Source organism: Catharus ustulatus, chromosome 4, assembly GCF_009819885.2.
Source record: "Catharus ustulatus isolate bCatUst1 chromosome 4, bCatUst1.pri.v2, whole genome shotgun sequence".
NCBI classification, from domain to species: domain Eukaryota; kingdom Metazoa; phylum Chordata; class Aves; order Passeriformes; family Turdidae; genus Catharus; species Catharus ustulatus.
The window spans coordinates 32,082,027-32,103,071 of NC_046224.1; the positions used below are offsets into that span (position 1 = coordinate 32,082,027).

Sequence of the window (21,045 nt, forward strand, 5' to 3'; positions counted from 1 at the left end):
CAAGCTTTGAGAACAGATTCATTTCTAGGAAAATGGAAGGAGAAAAACAGAAAAAGAAAACTCATAGAAACTAGTTTTGCCTCTAGATTGCATGAAAATAGGTTAAAAACTGCTTAAAGAGAGCTTTGATTTAATGATTAATGTTGTTGCAATTTTTCTTTTCTAAATGCTTGCTGAAACCAAACAGTGATTTGACTTTGCCCAATCCAGCACTAATTCAGTTAGGGAGAACCTTTCCATAGGCTTCAGCAGCTATTAGACTAGATATTATACCCAAGCTAACAAACAAATCACTGCATTCCATCATGATGTGAAAAGGATTGTTTAGGAAGGAAGGATAGGTTGCAAAATGTTCTGAAAACAAAGACATATTAAAAGATGTATTTTTGTTTAAATCAATCACTGTCAGTGACATTAATTAATGGATATTATTCTGTACCTCTTTATCCATCTTGCCATTCACTCAGCTCAAATGCTTTATTACTGCTCTGGGTGTAAATAAACAGGGGAGATGGGAAGAAAAGGTGAGAAAAGGTGTATTTATTACTCTAGTGTAAGTGCTACCACTGATCGACAAAGTCTTCAGTCTTGTGCCATTATCTAGCTAGAGAAAGAGCATGTACTTAGTAAGGGCAGTTAAAATAGGAAACAGAAAAACGTTGTATAAGAAATAATATGAAAGAGGGAAAAGATTCTGCCTTTGTACAACAAATAAATTCCAATGGTTATAAGGAGGGAGACCAACAAGCACAACTTGGAACAGAGGGAGACCACACTTTTGTTGAAAACAATGTCCTATCTACAAGCTTCATCTTCTTCAGTCCAGAGGGAAGAGGTTTATGTCAGTTGTCCATTTAATTTAGTTCCTGTCTGAACAGTTTGCACTGAGTTAAACTTTTCATAGAAGTTCACATATTCCTATCAAAAATATAGTTACACCAAACCAAGCACACATATGCTAATAAGGATTGCATTAACACTGTGAAAATTATAATATAATGAAAAATAATATAATTTGTTCTCTAAATCTTTAAAAATTGTGTCCTAGAACACCTAAATCAGATGACAGAGTAGCTATTTCCTTTCAAAGCATAACAGCAGCAGGTCATTTTAGAACATTATAAAGGGACAACTTCTTTAATGACTTCTTTACTGAAGCCTCATTCCTTTGAACCAAATGTTGAATCAAGACAAATAGTTTCCAGGTGTTCTTAAACACTGTTTAAGTAACAGTGGAAACAACAGATATAATTAAAAATATGTAAAAAATAAGACAGCTCTATATGGGTTAGCTTAGAGAACAGCATATTAAACATTAGAAGGAGAAACATTACAGAATTAGCAGGCTTTGGACCTAATTAAACACAAAACAGAGCAACAAAAACTTCAGTCAAATGTTTTTGTCATATTTATTACAAGCACTGACCAGTTGATCTTTCTTTGCCTTAACTGGAAGAAAAGAGGCTATATCTTTGCATCAAGTGGAAAACAACTATGTCTTAAGAACGGACTAAAGATGAAAAGTATAAAATCTGGTTCCACTTGGCTTCCTAACAGTGCATTACCCAGTGCCCTAGAAAACTGCATTTCTTTAGCAAATAGTATGAGATATATTACTTTCTGCACCGCTATTAAATAAATCTATTAGGATAAGGCATAAATACATTTTTTCCTTGCAGAGAACACTGATTGTTGAATGGTCAAAAGTGTTGAACCAGAGGTAGAAGAAATATTTTAAAGGTTATATACTTTAAAAAGAAACATTGCTGGCATATTTTTAGAGGTATTTTGAAACAGCAATTAATTCTGGAAGTATGTAGAGATAAGGAAGGAAAGACGGTGTTACAACGAAACAATATTTTTTCTTCTAAATTCCAAATGACTAGTTAAATTTTAGTCATAATGGCTGAGAGAGAACAAAGGCTGCCCTCAATTGTTTTTTGCTCTTTGTTACACTGTCACTGTATGTATTGTCAGAGTTTTTAACAAAATTTTGTCCTATGAGTGCAACTGGTCTACTTTGTGACCCAAAGTAGAAACCAGACCACTCCCTAAAACGTGTTTGTTTTCACAGCACCAAGGAGAAAAATTGCAGGCTTTGTAAATCTAGGTATAGAAAAACAAACATTAGAATTACTGTAAGAGTATAGCCTGGATTCATACAACCAAAGCTAAGGCATTGAAAAAACTCTCTTTAACCTAAATTAAGGGCAGAGGGAAAAAACAATCCCTGTATGATGAAAATTCAGAACTGATTACATTACTGGAACAGAATGTCCAAAAGCTCTTTTATCCTCATTCATCTTTTCAAGAATACATCATTTATTGACAAATTTACAGGATAAACTATTTAACTAGTCTGGCTGATAAAGCCAACACTTTCTTTTTATGGTGCTTTGTGGGAAATCTCAGATTTCTAATCATACAGTGTTTTAGCAACTTTAAAGAGAATGTGCCAACAAAAATGATGCTTTAATAAGGTGTGTGCAGACATTTGAAGAGGAATCTGCTTCCCCGGGTTGGAAAAAGTCTGCATAGTACGAATGCACAGTATGCTTTTCCTGTCTCTCATTCTTCTTTTCAGATAAAACTGAACATTGAGCCAATTGTTCCTCTAAGTGAGAGCTTTGCAGACATTTCAGACAGTGACAAGAAGGTTCCCACAAAGACTAAGGATGAACCAGGGAACTTGTCTTCCTTTTTTAGATGGAATCTTGTTTTGGGCAAAGAGAGGAATTTTCATCTTTAATTATAAGACTCAGAGAAAAATAAAAGCTAACTCCAGAAATAATGTGCCAAAAGAAGAGTATGGGATTAATATTTTCCTTGGTGACATATCAGAAAAATAGAAATTGTGATCTTGGAGATCAGGACTTGCAGCTCTTCTGAATGTAGGGGTTTTTGCTCACCTTTTGTCTTTCATTCCATGTAGGATCTTATTGAAAGAACTGTTTATCTATTCAGATGTGGAGCCCTTTCAACACAATTTTTCTTCTTATACAGGATTTGAGTTCAAGTATCAGGCATTTGACTTTTGGGCATTTACTGCATTTAAATTTCTAATTCTTCAGACTGGCTCCTTTTAATAACTTCAGTTTCCTCAGTTTCTGAAAGCCTCTCCTTAAAATTGAAAACTCTAGTAAGAGTGTTTTCTTTATTCTAAATTTAATTTGGATATTTGTAGGCACTCAAAATCTGGGTTCCGTGCCTTGTCCTTTTTTACAGTCCTTCAATTTACAAAGTCAATATAAAATATCAGAATATGTGGTTGATTCTGTGCTTCTTTCTTGGAGATATGGGGGAAAAAACACGCAGTCCTTGGCACAGTGAGCAGCATTCGTTCTCCAGTCTACATCTGCAGTGTTTCATAAAAACACAAATTTCAGTAGAAACAACCTAGTATAGAGAATCTGGTATTCTGAATTAAAATCAAGGTTTTTTAAATATTATTGTTGTAGGAACCCCTTTAGGTATAACCTGCTTAAAGTTGAAACAGCAAAATGGCATGATTATAATAAATAGTCTAAAGTGCCAGATCACACATTTCAGAGATAATCTCAATAATTTCTGCTATGACTTGGCAACCATTCAGCTGCAAATAAGAGAGGAGGAGAAAAAATTGCGTAAATTAATAATCAGAAGGTTATGAAAAAGTACCAGTAACAGAAAGATGGTGGCAACTTTAGGATGTCCCAGGCAGGTAACTTCTAGTAGGGATAGAGCAGGTCAAATTTATGCTTTCAAAAGAAATGACTGCTGAGACTGAAGACCAAGAAATAAACTGGCAAATAGCTCATCATGTCATCACTAGGATTTTTGAACAGCCAAGGCTGTTAAAATACCAGGTAGATTGCATTCACAAGGATTACTGGAAAAGTGCTTATTAAATATTGCAAACAAGCAGGTGACAATTCTACTCTGGCCCAGAAATATTAGATAACCCATGTGACCTATAGTGTTGCATTATGAGTCTTGTTTTCTAATCTGAAAACATCAGGCTACCAACTGAAACATTGGTTGGTCAATTTGAAACCCTGAGGCAAGGCTTACAAGGCCCCAGTCGAGATGATCAGTCAGGGTATGAATTCCAAGATCAGTGGGAAAGGGATTATTTTAATAAATACCCTAATGTCCCTCTCTCTTTAACAGAACTATCATCTGAAAAGAGCAGCCAAGGGTTATTTTCAGAACCCAAAAGAGCCTGAACAACAGCATCAACTTCAGCCTTGTACAATTAAATCTTTGATACCATTGTTGATACTTCAAAACACAGACCTCATTTTTAATACATATTTTGAACATCAATGTGACCCAAAAGAAGATACATCTTCTTTCAAACCTTCCACCTTGTTGTTTTGTTTTGCTTTAGAATGTATTTCAACATACTGAATAACCTTCCTAGACTAATCTTGTTAGATTTTAGAATCACTGAATCATGGAAAGGTTTGGTGTTCCACACTGTCATGGACAGGCACACCTTCCACTAGACCAGGGTGCTCAGAACCCAGTCCAACCTGGCCTTCAGCACTCAAGGAGAGGCAGTATCCACAGCTTCTCAGGGCAGTGTTTTCCAAAATGACGTGACTGTCTCTTCCTTGACAGTGTCAGACCTCAGGAGGCTGAGGGCCATGTCAAAGTTCAAGTGACAGTTTGTGCTTTGGGGGTGACAGAGCACAGAACACTCTGAGTGGCAATTGCTCTCTCAAGCAGTTTCTTGGGTTGGCAGAAATGGTCTCCTGGAAAGTCAGCATAAAAGCTAGTTGCTGCCAGAGAATTAATAAGAAAAAAAGGGGAGCAATTTGTGTTTAGTTTTTGTTTTGATTTTGGTTTTTTTTTTGTTTAATTCAATTTCACTAAGAATAGCTACACTGCAGCTATAAAATTTGATAGGTAGTTTCCTTTCACACAGTACTTGCTATTAGAAGGTAAAACAAATGTTTATTGTACTAAATACAACATGTTTGACTAAGTGTAGAACACAGGAACCAACATGTTGGTTTCAGTTTGTTCTGCATATCACTGGAGAGTCTGATCCTTTCGCAACTCTATCTAGGCACCATAAATTTCTCATTAATCATTATGTTTCAATGGGGAACATTGAAGGGTGTTTTCTCAGATTGTAATAAAGTGAGAGGCTAACGTCATGGTCTGTTTATCTTCATACTTAACATAGTATAATTATTTTGTTTGGTTTTTTTTCATTCAGCTAGGACTTGCACCTTGACTTTTGTAAACATAGGCAGTTCGGTTTGCGTTGTTAAGGATGTTGACTTAACAGAGTATAAAATATAAAAGTGGGTATGTGAGAGCAGCACATTAGAAGTCCAACTTTCGATTTTCCTGCTGGTTATATTCAGTGGACCAATAATTCAACTGGCTACTTGCAGTAAAATATCAGAAGGCTTAAAATAAATGCTGGATTTCAGGCTGCTATAATGAGTGAAGACTCTTCGGAAAACAACAAAGGAAGTCTAGACATCTGTACAGTAGGAGAAGAAGAAGAAGAAGAAGAAGAAGGAAAACTGTCTCAAGGGATTCCAGCCCAAATTCCCAGCTCTCACATACATGCCAAAAAGTGTCTTCCTGTGACTGTGGATGAAAGAAAATTTCTGGATAAACCACCTCTGTCATACATAGCTTTGATTGCAAAGGCGATACTTTCTTCCCCCACAAATAAACTGAATTTAGCTGCTATCTACAAATATATTGAAGATAATTTTCCTTTTTACAGGAACAAAGATCGAGGTTGGAGGAACAGTGTAAGGCACAACCTTTCACTAAATGATTGTTTCATCAAGGTGGGAAGATGTGAGGATGGCAAAGGAAACTACTGGAGTATTCACCCATCAAACCTGAATGACTTTGTTCATGGGGACTTCAGGCAACATCGAAGGTCACGGAAGCGAGGGCGCCAAAAGGAGGCAGAGCACTGCCTTGCTGTGAATTATTTCACACCATGGGGACACTGTCCTTCCTGCCCAGCACCAAACCGGCTTTACCAGACACATTATTTTCTGGATCCACTGTGGAAACTTCTGTATGCTGACAGACTGCAGTTTGTGCATGAATACCAAAACGTAAGCAGTGATTTAATAATGGGGAAGTTTTCACCTCAAGTACAGACTGATAAACCCAACGGCACTTGTGGGGACTGGTTTTATGGAACTCCTGCCGCTTCAGTTATGCAGCAGAATATTTTCCTAAATATTCAGCCAGGTTTCCCTAACTCCCTTTTACCCTTTTCTCAAAAACAGGACTAAAGTGAAGCATTCAGACACGTCTGTAAGTACTAGAAAGACCTGAAGCATTTGAATAACTTTACAGGCAGCTTGGGACTCTATTAAGATACAATATATATGTTGCACAGTTTTGAACTTTTGTATATGTAGATGATAGTAGAAGAGCTTGCTTACTTATATAAGCCACTGATTATCCATGATTATTACCTAAGTGTATTAGCTTTGAAATCATAATAATGAATTTTTAATAATTCTGCTAGTCATTGGCCATGCATAGATTACCTCAGTATAAAAGCAAATCCATTCACATTGACTGCCAAAGGAAATTATGTACTTTTTAATTGTTATGTATTAATCATATTACTGTATACTACTGCTCTATTGGATTCAAATTAATACACATGTATATGAATTTATAATCATATATTCAAATATGTACAACCATATATTTACTTTTACATTATATTGAATAAAAAGGATTAATACATTTTTCCTTTGTCATTTGAGAATGTCTTTGAAATTATATTTGTCACCTTCCATACTGCTGGCAATACTGAATTATTCTTCCACTCATTCAATATTATACATTGGTTACTACTCACTTGCCACTATTAATTCTGATGCATTGTATTGATAAAAAACTCTGTACATTTATATATCTTCAACTGTTTAGTTGTATATTTGTTTGAATAATTGTTCAGATTAAAAAATATTCCAAGTGAAATAAGATTGCAATGTTGTCTAAAATATGTGTTTAAGTTCAAATCTGCTTTTTAAATGCATGACCACATAATAATTAACTTACTTAAATGATTACTTAAAGGCAACATGGCTAATTACCAGTTTACCCATTAGCTGAGTATAATCAATTTAAGAAATTTTCATTTTTCTCATATTGCTTAGGCTTATATCTATATTTTTAGTTTACATAGTCATACTTATGTACATAGCTACAGAGTATATGATGTTATACAGTGCTCACTTAAATAATTTTTAAAAATATATGTATCTATCCAGCAACCTCATGGTAGCAGAAACTTTTGAAGTTTCACATGGGGAAGTGTAACAAGCATTTTTGTGAAAAAACCCAGCTATGCTAAATCATAAAACTAGAAATTCCTTTGAAACGCTCACAGAAAATGCAGATGAAGGCACTGCAGTGCCTCAGTCATGAAATGCTCTTGTGGGTGGACAAAACCTGAGCACTGGACAAAGGTGGGGAAGGTGGGATGAAGGTGGGATGAGGAGACGGGTAAGGAAACAGATAACCTGAATTGGGACAAGAAGCTCATGTTGATCAAGGAGCTGTGAGAAGTCTAAGGAATACAAATTGTAAATGCCTGGCAATTATAAGCAGATGAGAATGAAAGCTAGGGATACGAGGGCAGGTTTGATGAGTAGTAGATGGGGAAAATCTCTGCCTGCTATAGTTTATGTATTTGATAAAATCTAATATCACAGTTCTTTAGCTGTCAGCAAATTACTTTAAAATTATAAAGAGAACAAGTTACTCCTGTTTGTTCTTACTGGGATTACTTGGCTTACTGAGAATGTTCCCAGAATGACACAATGTCATTTAACTACATCTTCCCTGCTAAGAGTTGGAGAAGGGTATTGAAGAGTATAACACGGTACTCTGCTGGAGCTATTGTGACCTATCACTTACCAGGTTATCCTTTTATGACTGAAGGAACCATTTTAGTTTGCTCGGGAAAAAGAATTGTATTTTATCAGATTAGTGATGATGGTGGAAATGTGGCATATACCAGTCCCTGTGTGAGCTCCCAGTTTGTTCCAGTTTACTGTGGGAATGCAATAATAGTAACTAATATGAAGGAGACATTCTTCTGCTCAGATGCTCAGATTTTATTTGAAGACCACTTTGAAATTGTTTTCATACCACTAGTGATACACATACCATAGAATGAGAACTCCCATCTTAGATATTTCCACTATGATTATGTAGCTATCCATATGCTTTCTTACTAATTTTTTGTTTTATTCAATGTGTTTTAACTTCTTGTTTGCTTGTACAGCAGCTGCATGCCACATTGGAGGAGGATTCTTTTAAAGTAATATGCAGCTATTTATTTTGTCCTCATTCAGTAGATATCCATTGCTTTCTAGCTGTGCATAGTTCAAATACAGCTCCAAAAGCAAAATTACCCAATCACTATTATATTATTATCCTTCGAAGCCATAATATAATTCACTTTCATAATAACCTGAGAGATGAGGAACATCTTGAAGCACAGACCTAAAAGTCTGAGGTCAACTGTGCACGTTCACTTTCGACATCAGGTTTGTGACATCACTGTGTAGCACTTTTCGCTCTCAAAGCCCAGCAGCTGAGCTCCCATTGCCCTGGCTTTCAGCTCTGAGTGTTCAGAATCTTTCCAAGACACAAAGCAGCATGGAAACATGTGACTATCTTGGTAAGTTCAATTTTGGTAACTTGTCCTGCAGCACTTGAAAGAGGCAATCTGTATCTCCAAGACAAGCTGCCACTGCCATAATGAAGAAAACACTATTTCTTCCTGTAAACCCCATCAGAATTTGAAGTTATTTAACAACTAATACCCATAATTTCCTCCTTTCATTATTTTAATTAATATATAAAAAAGGCCCACCTTGGATATGAAATATGGCAAAATAGCAGATTTTTTCATACAACTAGAGGCAATATTTTAATGCCTTCATCTGAGATAAGGGAAAAGTTATAAATACACTATTGAGAAAAGATGCCATTTTCCCCCTGCCCTAGTGTCTGAAAGCTTGATTGCAATGTTAATGTTTGGTTTTTTTTATTTTAGCTGAAGGAGTAGGGTTAGTATGTCATTTTGTGATCAAAATGTCAAAGTACTAATTTGAAAAGAACTTGAAGTAAAAATTTCAAAGAAGTAAGCAAAAAAACAACTTGTGTATTTTTACCTGAATTCTAAACCCCCAAACATACTCAGCACAGAAAAATAAATAATTTTCTAATCTTGAAATATAATCCTCTGATTAGCAAGGACATTAGATTTCTCATACAGGAAATTACCATTTAATAAGAAGACAGAAATGTTCATGAAAATTAAACAGATTAATTACATGCTTCTACAGGAATTTATGAGACAATACTTATGGTGTAAGAGACTCCCTAAGAAGCAAAACCAACAGTTACAGATGGTGAATTACAGAAAATCCAACAAGAATATAATATCTAAAAACTGCATGTTGACAACTTCAGCATTTTCCAACTGAAATGTATTACTGGGGTTGATAAAAATGTCAGGAAACCAGAATTTTAGCATTTTGACTATAATCCTCTGTTATACCCTTAAATAAGGCAGAGGTCATCTTTGTATGGCAGATCTACTTTAGGAGTCCACAGATGCAATGCCAGTGTATGGCAAATAGCTGGGATGGAAGTCACATATGCTTTCACAAATAAAAACTGTCAATTGCTTTCACCTTCTTTTTGCACTAAATAAAATGTTGAACATTTGCTAACACTTTAAATAAACTATCCTTAATGAGCAGCAGTAAGGGAACAGGGCTGAACATGAGAACCTTTCATTCAGGTAACAATACACAGGTAACAATTTTAAGCCAGATAATAACTAACTGTGCAGTTGGCCTTCACCAAATTATACAAATATTTATCCTAAAACTAAAGTTTTAAGATAGCTCTGCCTGATAAGCACAGAAATTTAGTATACAGTTTAATTTCTGGTACATTTGCAAGACTTCTGACTCTGAGACTTGCCCTCTTCATACTGAAAATAGCCACTGTCCAGGGGCACAAATGAAAGCTTTGTTGAAAGGGAAGTCTACACTCACTTATGAACACTGACTCATGCTCATCCAACAGTTATCCATTTATTGTACCCCCTGAACAGGTTATACAAGATGACCTTTGGAGGTAGCAGAACAGAAACACCTCATCCAGCATGCTGAGGTTCAGGTACATGGATGCATAAAGGATTTGTCAGGTTTGGCCTGTAGTGACACCATGAGGGAAAAAAAGAAAAAAAAAGGGAAACACTCAAAGGTTCTTTGAGAGATGGTGTAACCGGAAATAAGATCATGAAAATGAAAATGTCCCAATCATACAGAAACTATTCAGGATCAATAAGACACAGATATGGTTGATTGATTTAAGAGTGCCCTCCTGTAACTAATTATTTTAATTTCTTTGCAGTGTAATTTTAATTAGGATCTTCCTAGATTGGTGTAATCTGATGTCAGTATGTTAAAAATATGAAAAAAAAAAAAAAAATATTCCTGATCCATATTACATATGAAATAGCAATAACCACTTACAAATTTAATTCTTTCTGTGTAAGGGGTAACGTCATGCCAGATGGATCACGCAGACATGAGTCAAATTACAGAATTTTTGCACCGTAGACCAAGGTTTGAATCTTTTTGCCAATACCAAACCCTGATCAGGTGCATCCCAGCATGTGAGAAATGTCCTGGGAGAGGCTACTGAAATGGTTGAAAGCTGCCATAGAAGCCATAGACCACCTTGCTCCTGTGATATCTTGACACAGATGATGTGACTGAAAAAAGTTGGAGGTCAGACTCTCCTGACACCTTTAAAACTCTTTTAGTCTGTATTTACACTATGTTTAACAGGACATTAGGTCCTGATGTCCCTGAATGACTCCTCTTATGTGTCTTACCTGTTCCCAGTACAACTGAGGATCTGGTCATCAGCATCAGGTATGTCCACCTTACATTCTCCTTGTGCTTCTTCAGCATTTACTCCGCCTTTCTGCTTCTGTGTTCCTTTGCTGTCTTTCAGTTCCAATCTGAATTTTCCACTTTAAGTCTTCCTGTCGCTCTACTGTGTTCCCTTCTTACATATAGCTCAGCTAACACTGTCAGAGAAGAAATCTGGATCCCAGTATTCCCAGTTCATCACAGACAAAATGATGCTTACATCAACATACTGGAATAAGACTTTTACTCCTGAAAGAACAATATAAAAAGAAGCTATAGCTGCTGATTCTTATTCTATCAACAGCCATGAAAAAAGAACTTATTTCATTGGAAGCAACAGACCATAAAGTAAGTAAGACTGAGGCTTACAGACTTTATTTCTATCATAAGACCATACTGCACTAATTTTTTGCAGATTTCTCAGCTCAACCTATAGTAAACTTGACTCAATAATAGTTTCTAGAAAAAGTTATGAGAGTGTTTTTAGAGAAAACATATGTCAACAGAATTTGGTAATCCAGAGAGATTGCAGTGTTAACCAAGCAATATTGCACATAAACTGAACTAAGTACATTGTCAGTACAAGACACATTTTAAGGAGCTCCGTAGTAGGCTGTTGAGATTGTTTATCTAATATAGAAACATTTTCAGACATCTGAAGTATGTATGTGTGTGTGTACTTGGGTGTGCACACAAGCACTTGTGCATATTTATGAGTGCTCAAAATCTCATCTTTAAATGGCATAACTGTGCAACAACTTGAAAAATCTGTATAGGAAGTACAGCAGGTGCAAAAAGCACATCAATGATGCTCCAGTATTAATAGCTGGTATGTTGGCTGCCTTCACTGCTCCTCATATTCATGGCAGAAAACCTAGATATGTACAGATAATTATCCCATCATCTTCGTCGTACTAACTCAAAGATGAGATTAAAAACTGTAATTCTGTTTAATCTGTGTAGCCTGTGACACAAAGAAAAAAGGTAATGAGAATACAACTCATGAAGCAGAAGTAGAAATAATATCATAAAGGATACTCCATCAGTTAAAACCTCTAGATCTGATTGCTACAGACGAAGAAATCATTGTTTAAAACATCAAGCACCAGGTTCACAGACAATTCTGAAATGCAAAGCAACAAATTAAAGAGCACACAGTAAGAGTCAGAATCAATCAGGACAAAATTTATGTCATGCTTGAAAGCCTTACTAGAATTCATACAGCAATGCTTCAGTTAGTAGATCTTTTGTTAATTGAGATACAACAATACATACCAAAATTTAGTGAGAAATGGCAGATGTGCTACTAGCGGGTAATTACTTTGCAAATCTGAATCAAATAATAGCTTTCTAACAATTAGAGTAATCATAGTAATTTTAAGGGTGGAGAGAACAAGGATGATATCAAGTTTGTGATATAAAAAACTGGAATTAATACTTGAATAATCTCCATCATTAATCAAGAAATAAATCCATCTTGCAAGTGGATTTCTTGAGAGCAGTTAATAACTGCCATCACACTTTCCTGAGCCTGCAATCCAAATATAGATAGAAGAATGACTGATATTAGTTGTCTGAAAGTGACAATTCCCTTCTGAATATCACCAGAGCACGTGACCTCTATAATACGAAGTTTTGAAGTTAAATGGTCTTATAAGGAAATAATTCAGCAGCCAGCTTGATGAGTACTGTGTATCACAGTAGACATTAAGAGGCATTAAGACTGTGGTAAACCTGTTGTACCTTAAAGTAAGATGAAAAAATAGTGCAGGTTTTTGGTGTGTATACATTTAAACTAAAATTCAAAATTTGTTTTCCACCAATTTCAAAGCATTTAACTCTATTGCTATTATATCCAAAAGATTTAAACCTAAGTTTAAGGAAGATGGACCACCCAGCAGGTATTTTCCAGGCACATTGATCTTCCTGCAGAAGCTGTTCCCTCTGCAAAGCCTTGGAACTCACAGTCAGTAAAAGCCAAACTTTTACTGACTGTGAGTTGTATGTTCCTACAGCCCAGTAGCACATGGCAGCTTCCTGCAAGGAGGGATGTTTGAAAATGCAGTCCCTGCTGCAGCACATCCTTCTCTATTCACTCCAAATACATGGTATGTCAGGGGCCAGATAAGAGATTTTCCTCTGCCTCTCAAATGGGTTTCATAAACACACTCACAAAGACAGACTCTCACTTCTCCTTTCTATAATTTTCTTTCTTCTTTGTTTCAGAATATAATCAAATTCAGGACAATATTTTGATCCTCTAGGCACCTGACTTCTGCATGTTTGAGTGTTAGTAGCACTGTACCTTGTTAAAAAAAGAATCTAAAAACGAGAAAATTAAAAAAAAAAGGCGAAAAACCCCACTTTGGTCATAACTCTGAGAATACAAATTAGAATTTCATTTGTCAAATTCATATTTTGGTTTATTTTTTTTCCTTAATAGCATGATTCTTAACTTATGGCCATCAGCTATATCTTTCATGCCAATGTAAATGACTGTGAAAGGCAGTAGAAAACAGGTTCAATGTGTAACAGTGAATAAAGGTATTGTTTTACAGACTAAGAATATGCCCAAAAGTTTTTTTAAAATCCACCATCAGTGTGCAATCTGACAAACTTCACAGAGACCAATGACAGTTTGTACATTTGGGATATCAAACATTTAAAATGATTAGTATGGGCAATTAATGTAAAAGCACAGTCCTATGTTTCAGTGACTAGAAGACATCTATTCACATAGAATGAGAACAGATGAATTAAACTCTGCTGGAAAAAACCCAAGGTGCTGGCTAAACCTTTGGAATTAATAAAGTAATCTATTAGCAAACAAAAGCAAAGGCAAGTTTCTAGCATCCAGCACACAAGTGAATTGTTTCCTAGAATGGCAGTTTGATGTATGCACATGAAAAACAATGGGAACAGCTAATTTTTCTAACTGCACTTCAACAGAATACTGTCACTTGAAAGACCAAGGAAGAAATACGGCCTAACATGGCCAGTGGATGTTACTGTGAACTTATGCTGTGATTTAAATTGTACCCTACAATAGACAAATATTGAAAGAAGAAACAAAATTTTAATTCTACTGGAAAGCAGAATTTTTTTTAAAGTAACTTTTTTCCTGAAAACTATTACAGCAACTACTCTGACAACAAAATCACCCTTTTGTCTGCAGAATGGAAAACTTCTCTGCAGTATCTCAACAAAACACCTAAGACACTTCTCTGCAGTATCTTAACAAATAACTAAGACTTTTCCACATTATTGATTGACTCTTCAGGCAAAGTACCTATGCACATCTACTGCAAAATAGCAGCCAGGATTTACTGAAGAGTGCAAGCCAGTATGGACAAAAAATATGGCCCTCTGTGCCTATATGAGTGAAGACAACAGCCTCACATATATTTTATGAAATTTTATGTTCTGTGACTTACAAGAGAAACAGACTAAATGCAGGGTTTCCTGTACCTGCTGTGTCGAACTGCCTACTTTCTTAACTAAGTGGAAGAAATTTATCCAACACATTCACTATACCTGGGTTTTTGACAAATACTTCCTTTGACAAGTGAAACAAACCATCTCCATGCTCCTAAAAGTGCCAATACCATATTTTTGAATAAAAGAATATTTTTGAATACAATTTTTGAATAAAATGCATTAGCCCTGGTTCTGTGCAGACCATCCAACAGCTGTTTACTATCCCAGTCTCTTAGAGGTATTTCATATCAGGTCAGAATCTTTGAATAGGATCAAATGACTCTGATTGATTGGAGGAGTCAAAAAGACACATTACAAGGGAAAGAGAAGTAAGAACAGCATGTATATTGAAGGCTGATAACAAAAGAAATGCTCCCAAATTTGTAGAACAGGAGCCAGTGAGGGTCAAGGTTAATGTGACTTTACAGGGATGCTGAAGTGAAGAGATGGAGAAGACAACAGCAGCATGTGGATACATGTTTCTGGCTAAAGTTTTCCTCTATTTTATCTTGTCTTCTGACTTAAAATCTTTCTGGCCTTTTGTGGAATTTTCCTGTGTCATGGCAGGACTCCAGTCCTGCCTCCTTTCTCTGGCAGCAACCTGCCCAAAGAGGGCCTGAGAAGGGGAAGAGCCCTTCCCCTTTCTTCTGGTTCTTTTGAAATGCTATTTCTAAGAATTCTCTTTACTTTGGACTTGGATTTTGAAGGCTCCACAAGTTTCTACTATTTGTTGGTTTTTAATATGCAGTTTTCACACCAGTGTAAGGGAAATTGTGGGAACCAACAGGACTTCTGAAACACGATTTTATGCAGATGAAGTCACCACACTGAGTATGTGGGACAAGGCCACTTGTTCAACAAGGAAAAGACAGACAATGGGTTGAAGAAGGACAGGCTCTGGCATAAAGCCTGTTCATTCCTGAATCAGAGAGATTTCTCACTTTGACTTATCACAGACTCCAGCTGCCTCTCAAAAACCTGGTTCAGTCAGGAAGAAATTAAAAAAAAAGAGTGGCAGTGACCTGGCACAAGCAGGAGCTGTGCTACTGCATTCTCACAAAGTTTCAGCACTACTTTGGATCCGTCATGTCAATGGCATGAGTCAGTGAGCTGGGAACAGTGCTCAGAACTCAGAAAAAGCACAGCCTCACAAAAGGGTGATCTGCAACTCTAAAGGAAAAGCTATATATTAGATAACGTCACAACCTGTCAGACCTGTGACCTTTAATTAAAGCGTGTACAATCATGCTTTTCAGTCCTCTCAGCAGTGATACTCAGCTCAAAATGAGATATTTTCAGAGGCAGAAGGTTGGCTGGCAATAGGTCTGAAGGGGGGATGCTAGGTCAATCTTTCTGAGGTTCCGATTGGGTCTAGTGAATTAGTAGCATGCTGCTATTCCAAATTGTGCCTTATATCAGTCTTCTTCTTAGAGGCGAGTGACACAAGACTGACACGAGAGACTGAGATGGAAGATGGAACCCTTTTGTGCATTGACTGTGCCTGAAAGAAGATACTGGGTGATGCTGGCAGTCTGTGTCAACAACAGTCTAACTCAGAGTTTACTCTGCAAGAACCTTACAGAATCATAGAACTATCTGATTTGGAAGGAATCTTAAAGATCATTTAGCTCCTACATTCCTGTCAGGAAAGTGTGTACCTTACACTAGAGCAGGTTGCTCAAAGCCCTACCCAAACTGGTCTTGAATGCCTCTAGGGATGGGGAATTCACAACTTCTAGGGGCAACCTGTTCCACTGTCTCACTACCCTCATAGTAAAGAATTTCTTCCTAATACTAAATCTAAACCTACCCTCTTTCAGTTTAAAGCTGCTACCCCTTGTCCGGTCACTACATGCCCTTGTCCTTCTCCAGCTCTCTTGCGAATCTGTGTAAACAGACGCAATTCATATTGCATGGGGGAACTGCACATGCAGTGTAATAACCTCATCCTTTCCCCAGATTCTCATACTGTCAGTGCTTCCATTCCTTCCAACGTTGGTCACTTACTTAGAATTCTCAATGAGTGTTGTCTTCATTGCAAATTGTAGCAGTGGGCTTCTTTGGTAACATGGCTATGAAGCTTTGGAAATAACTGCAATTCCCATTTCACTGGAAGTTCACTGATGTGGTGCCAGGGTATGATTCTAACCTCCATGAGAAGCACTTTGTCCCATTACCACCATGAAACCATGCAGTCCCTGGATTCAGCTTTTTTCATGTATCTGCTGAAGGTTAATGCTGTTGTAAGAGAATTGAAGAAAATAAGAGCATTATTGGCACCTTTAGCAAAACCTATGTGTCTTCTTGCAAAAAGTAGTATGTCCTAAAATTGTTTACTGATGTTCCTGTTTGTCAGTTAAGTACATGGTGGCTTAGGGACACAATTTCTTCATACTTATCTCCTATTTTTGTCATTTGCATGCCTGAATCCATGTGCAATGCACTGTTAATTCACCCCATAGTGTTCCATGGAACATAATTTGTATGCATATAAAATATCAATGTAATATCTAGAGATTAAATCCAATGGAAACGGTTTGTTGTGAAATCCAGTCGTTGTTCCCTCATTTTTCTAACTTCACCAACTGTTGCTTTTCCCAAGTACTCCTAGAGATCCTTTGCACAACCCCTCATTATGCTGCATTATTACTTTCCTTGGGAAATAAACTGGAAGTATTCTTTATACAATCTAATTTCCCCATAATTGTTGGGATGTTAAGACAGTTTTTCAGAAGAGAAAATGTTAATCAATTTTATTTCAAAACCACATTGAAATTCCACATAAATTGGTGCCAGAGTGCAAATGCTTCTCAACTGGGAACGGCGAAGGGAGGGAAGAGAAATATATGCCAACTCTCAGTTTAATAGAAAGGATGTGAGATCCGTTTTGTTTGAATCAAATACTATTTAGCAACTTAAGCATCCGGAGCACATCTGATAACTTGGGTAAAATGTATTGATTTCTCTATTGATTTTTCTAATATACCTTCTCTGTGAGGGAGTTATAACTGAAAGTAGCAAGTAACTCAGCTAATGTCAGCCCTAAGTAGTGTGCAGATGTTGAGATATGCAAGATGGGTCATCACTAAATTCCAGAACATGACAGGTCCTAGTCTTCCACTTGGAGGCAATACATGGTATCGGTTCTTTCTCTCTTGGCTTGAAATATTTGAATTTTTTTTCTAATATGAAACTTCTCATGCATTTTGCCATTGCTATGAAAAAGTGGCTTTGTTCATAAACTAGATGTATACATGGATTAGATATCATATGGTCTTTATGCTACTGTACATTGATTTTAACCTTAGAATGAAGCATATAAAGCCCTTTTCTGCAGTCCCAAAGCTGATTCATTAGTTGAAATAATGCACAGGACCACATAAAATACCTGTGGGATTCTGAACAATTTACTTCCAAGAACAGCTCTAAAACTCTGCAATGTTTGTCACTCTCTCTGAGCATTTTTTTATAAACAAAGGATAGCAGGAAATTCTTGCACTCTTGAAAACACTAGAATTTCTGCTGCTGCCTTCAATGGGATCAGAATTTCCTGGGCGCAGAGGAAATTTATCCCTGAACTCAGAGCAAGTTTTACTTTCATAGAATCAGAGAACATGCTGAGTTGGAAGGGATACATCAGGATTGATTCCAACTCCTGGCCCCCTGCATGGCACCCGAAGAATCACACCAAGTGCCTGAGAGCATTGTCCAAATTCTCAAGCAGTACTTTGTACTGTTGGTTCTAGCATTGCAGTGTGCTTTCTTAAATTCATAGGCATATAGCATACTTTAGAAACAGAAAAGGAAAAAAAAAAGGAAAAAAAAAGCCTAAAAAACACCAGTAAAGGCAACCTTGAATTACACTTAACATTATACATATCTGCATACAGAGAGTAACACTTGAAATACACACTTCCAGCAGTAGGAACTCAGACTTTAAGTTTCAACTCTAAATGTCCAAGAATAGAGACTGCAATGAATACTATCCTGGGCTCTCTGGTCCTTTAAGCAGCTGTCCACAGGATCTTCTGCATGCCCTAACTGCGAAGAAGAGGTTGATACTGCTCCTCAGATGGTAATTCCCACAAAGGAAGGGGGAAAGCTGAGCCAAAAAGGTGAATGGTTGCACTATGAGAAGATTTTGCTACTCTTTTTGCAGGTCACACTTTCAGCAAGCATCCAAAGTGCTGACTCCTACTTTCTCTGACACACTTGATTCAGATATTATTTACTCCAATAAATAGAATGGAGAGAAACCGTCTAAGTTGTGCCACGTTATGTCCAAGGCTTCTAGATAAAACACCCAGTTAGGTGGCACTGACCTGATTCACATTGATTCCAATTCCAGAAGTAAAAATTTACCTTGAGATTAATTCTCTAGATAGGTAACATTTTAGAAGCAATTCCCCATCTCTGGCACAATGTTAAAAGAAATGTTGCACCCAATGACTCCGAAAGACACGTCCTGAGCTCGGCCTGCTGCACTCCAGGCCCCGAGGGCCCCGAACCTCCTCCGGCCGAAACTGTGCCTCGGTGCGGGGGTGCCCAGCGCAGGGAGCGGCGTCCCGGGGGCTGCGGGGGGGCCGCGGCTGCGGCACAGCCACAGCCAGCAGCGGCATCCCGCCGAGCCTGGGCCCTCGCGGTTCTGCGTTAGCTGCACAAAACAGCAACAGCTCAAACACACACCAAACCAAAAATAAAAACAAAAAAGAATCCTTCTGTTAGGTGATGTTGAATCCCGGAACGTTTCCCCGCACGCCTCGCCCAGGCCCAGCCTGGATGCATCGCCCCGCTGCGCTAACAGGGCGCGGAGTAAAGAACCCGGCCAAGGGCCGGGGCGGCTCTCGCCCTGCCGCCCGCCCTGCTCCGCCATCGGCCACGCGGGGGCACCAGAGCGCCGCGCTGCCCGCGCTGCCCGGCGGAGCCTGGAGGGCCCGGCTCGGCCCTGGGAGCCGGCTCAGTGCAAAGGGCCCGGCTCAGCCGTGGGGGCCCGGCTCAGTGCTGAGGGCCTGGCTCAGCGCGGAGGGCCCGGCTCAGCCCTGGGGGCCCGGCTCAGTGCGGAGGGCCCGGCTCAGCCCTGCGGGCCCGGCTCGGCCCTGGGGGCCCGGCTCAGCCCTGCGGTCCCTGCGCAGTCCTTCAGGCCTGGCGGTCGCGGGTCGCTGCTCCGCTCCACCCTAACCACAACCCATCAGCGGGTCACTGAACGAAAGGAGGAGCTGTCTGAAAGGTGCCATGGGCGAGACGCGTTCACTGCCTTCGGTCAACTGTGAATGGAGCGTTTACCAGCGCCTGGCTGTGGGTGTGGATGTTGGCAGAGTTTCTCTTGGCACGCGTAAACAGGACAGCAATTCATCTGAATCCACCAAAAGTCACCAGACACCCTCCTCTTCTGAGTGCTGCCCTATGGTGCCAGTGCCAGCAGAGCTCCTGTCACCAGAACTGAGAGAGAACAAGCATACATGCTTTAAAAAGCAAATTTTAAACTGCCTTTTCACCCATCCTGGGTGAAATCACGCCAACCACACCGTTCATAATGGTGTCAATCCAATATTGACTTGCTCTACATGGATGCAACTTCATGGCTGCACAGAGTCCCAATATCAGAAAAAGCATTCCAGCTCAGTGACTGTATATGATATTTTGCTGCTATTGCATCTCTAACTTTGAAGTCTCAGCCAAGCTCTGACTCCCTTGAGCCAAATGCTGGACAAACAAACCCTTCCTCAGTGCCCACCAAAGGCAGTAGAGATTGGCCAGGCCCCATGGGGAGTGCTCCAGGCCTGAAGGGCTTACAAGTCCAGAAAAACAAAGCAAACAATGACAGACATAACAGGCGTGCAGGCAGCTGCCTTGGCCCTGACCCTGCCATTTTTTTTCTGGTTTGGTTTAACCGTGCTTGAGAGGGTGCATGATCTGGACACTTACTTTAAATGCAAATCTTGCTGGTTTACTAATCCAGGGAAGCCAAATATACTTTCTTTAATATATTTTAAGTTGAGCCTTTAAAAGCATTATCCGTATCAAATATGTTTTTGTATATTTAAACCATTAGCAGAAAATAATCAATAGTGTCTTCTTTTTCTGCATCTGTTTCCTTTAAAAAAGTTAGGCTTTCTCTTTTCTCTCTCCGCTTTTGTTTTCCTCAATCCTTTCTGTTTTGTATTCATTCTTCCCAGTTTTATGCTCCATTTCCTATTTTAGGTTTCTATCTTGTGCATTTATTTTTATTCTTGTAGTCCCACTAGATATCACTGAAACTAGTCACATGCTTAATTTAACACAGATTTTTTTGTGATATGATTATTTTGCTTTTTATGCAACTGTTAATCCCTAGGCATCCTTTTCCTTGGCTCTTTGCATCTTATCTATCTTTTGACTTAGACTCTAAGTTCCTGAGTCACTGCAGTTCCGCTGTTTACTTTTTCTGTGGGATTTTAGGTCCCCAATCTTCAGCCACACTGACCATGCCTGGACTACAAGAGTCTGTTTCTCCTTGATGAAACTTTATTTCAAGGTGCAGCTAACATGCCTCAGTCCAGCCTTCCAATCTTCCCCCACCACAGATCCTTCCAGTTATCTTCCAAGAGGAGCCCTCTGGACCCCTTTATTGCTTTGC

General features: G+C 38.4%; 1 protein-coding gene across 1 annotated transcript; it reads left to right on the forward strand.

Moving 5' to 3' along the window:
* The first annotated feature begins 5,435 nt into the window (after window positions 1-5,435).
* Window positions 5,436-19,699, forward strand: LOC116995223 (forkhead box protein E3-like). The gene is made up of 3 exons (XM_033057678.1): window positions 5,436-6,077; window positions 18,439-18,544; window positions 19,155-19,699. Exons 1-3 carry the CDS (start codon window positions 5,436-5,438, stop codon window positions 19,697-19,699), a joined length of 1,293 nt encoding a protein of 430 aa, XP_032913569.1.
* The last annotated feature ends 1,346 nt before the right edge of the window (window positions 19,700-21,045 follow it).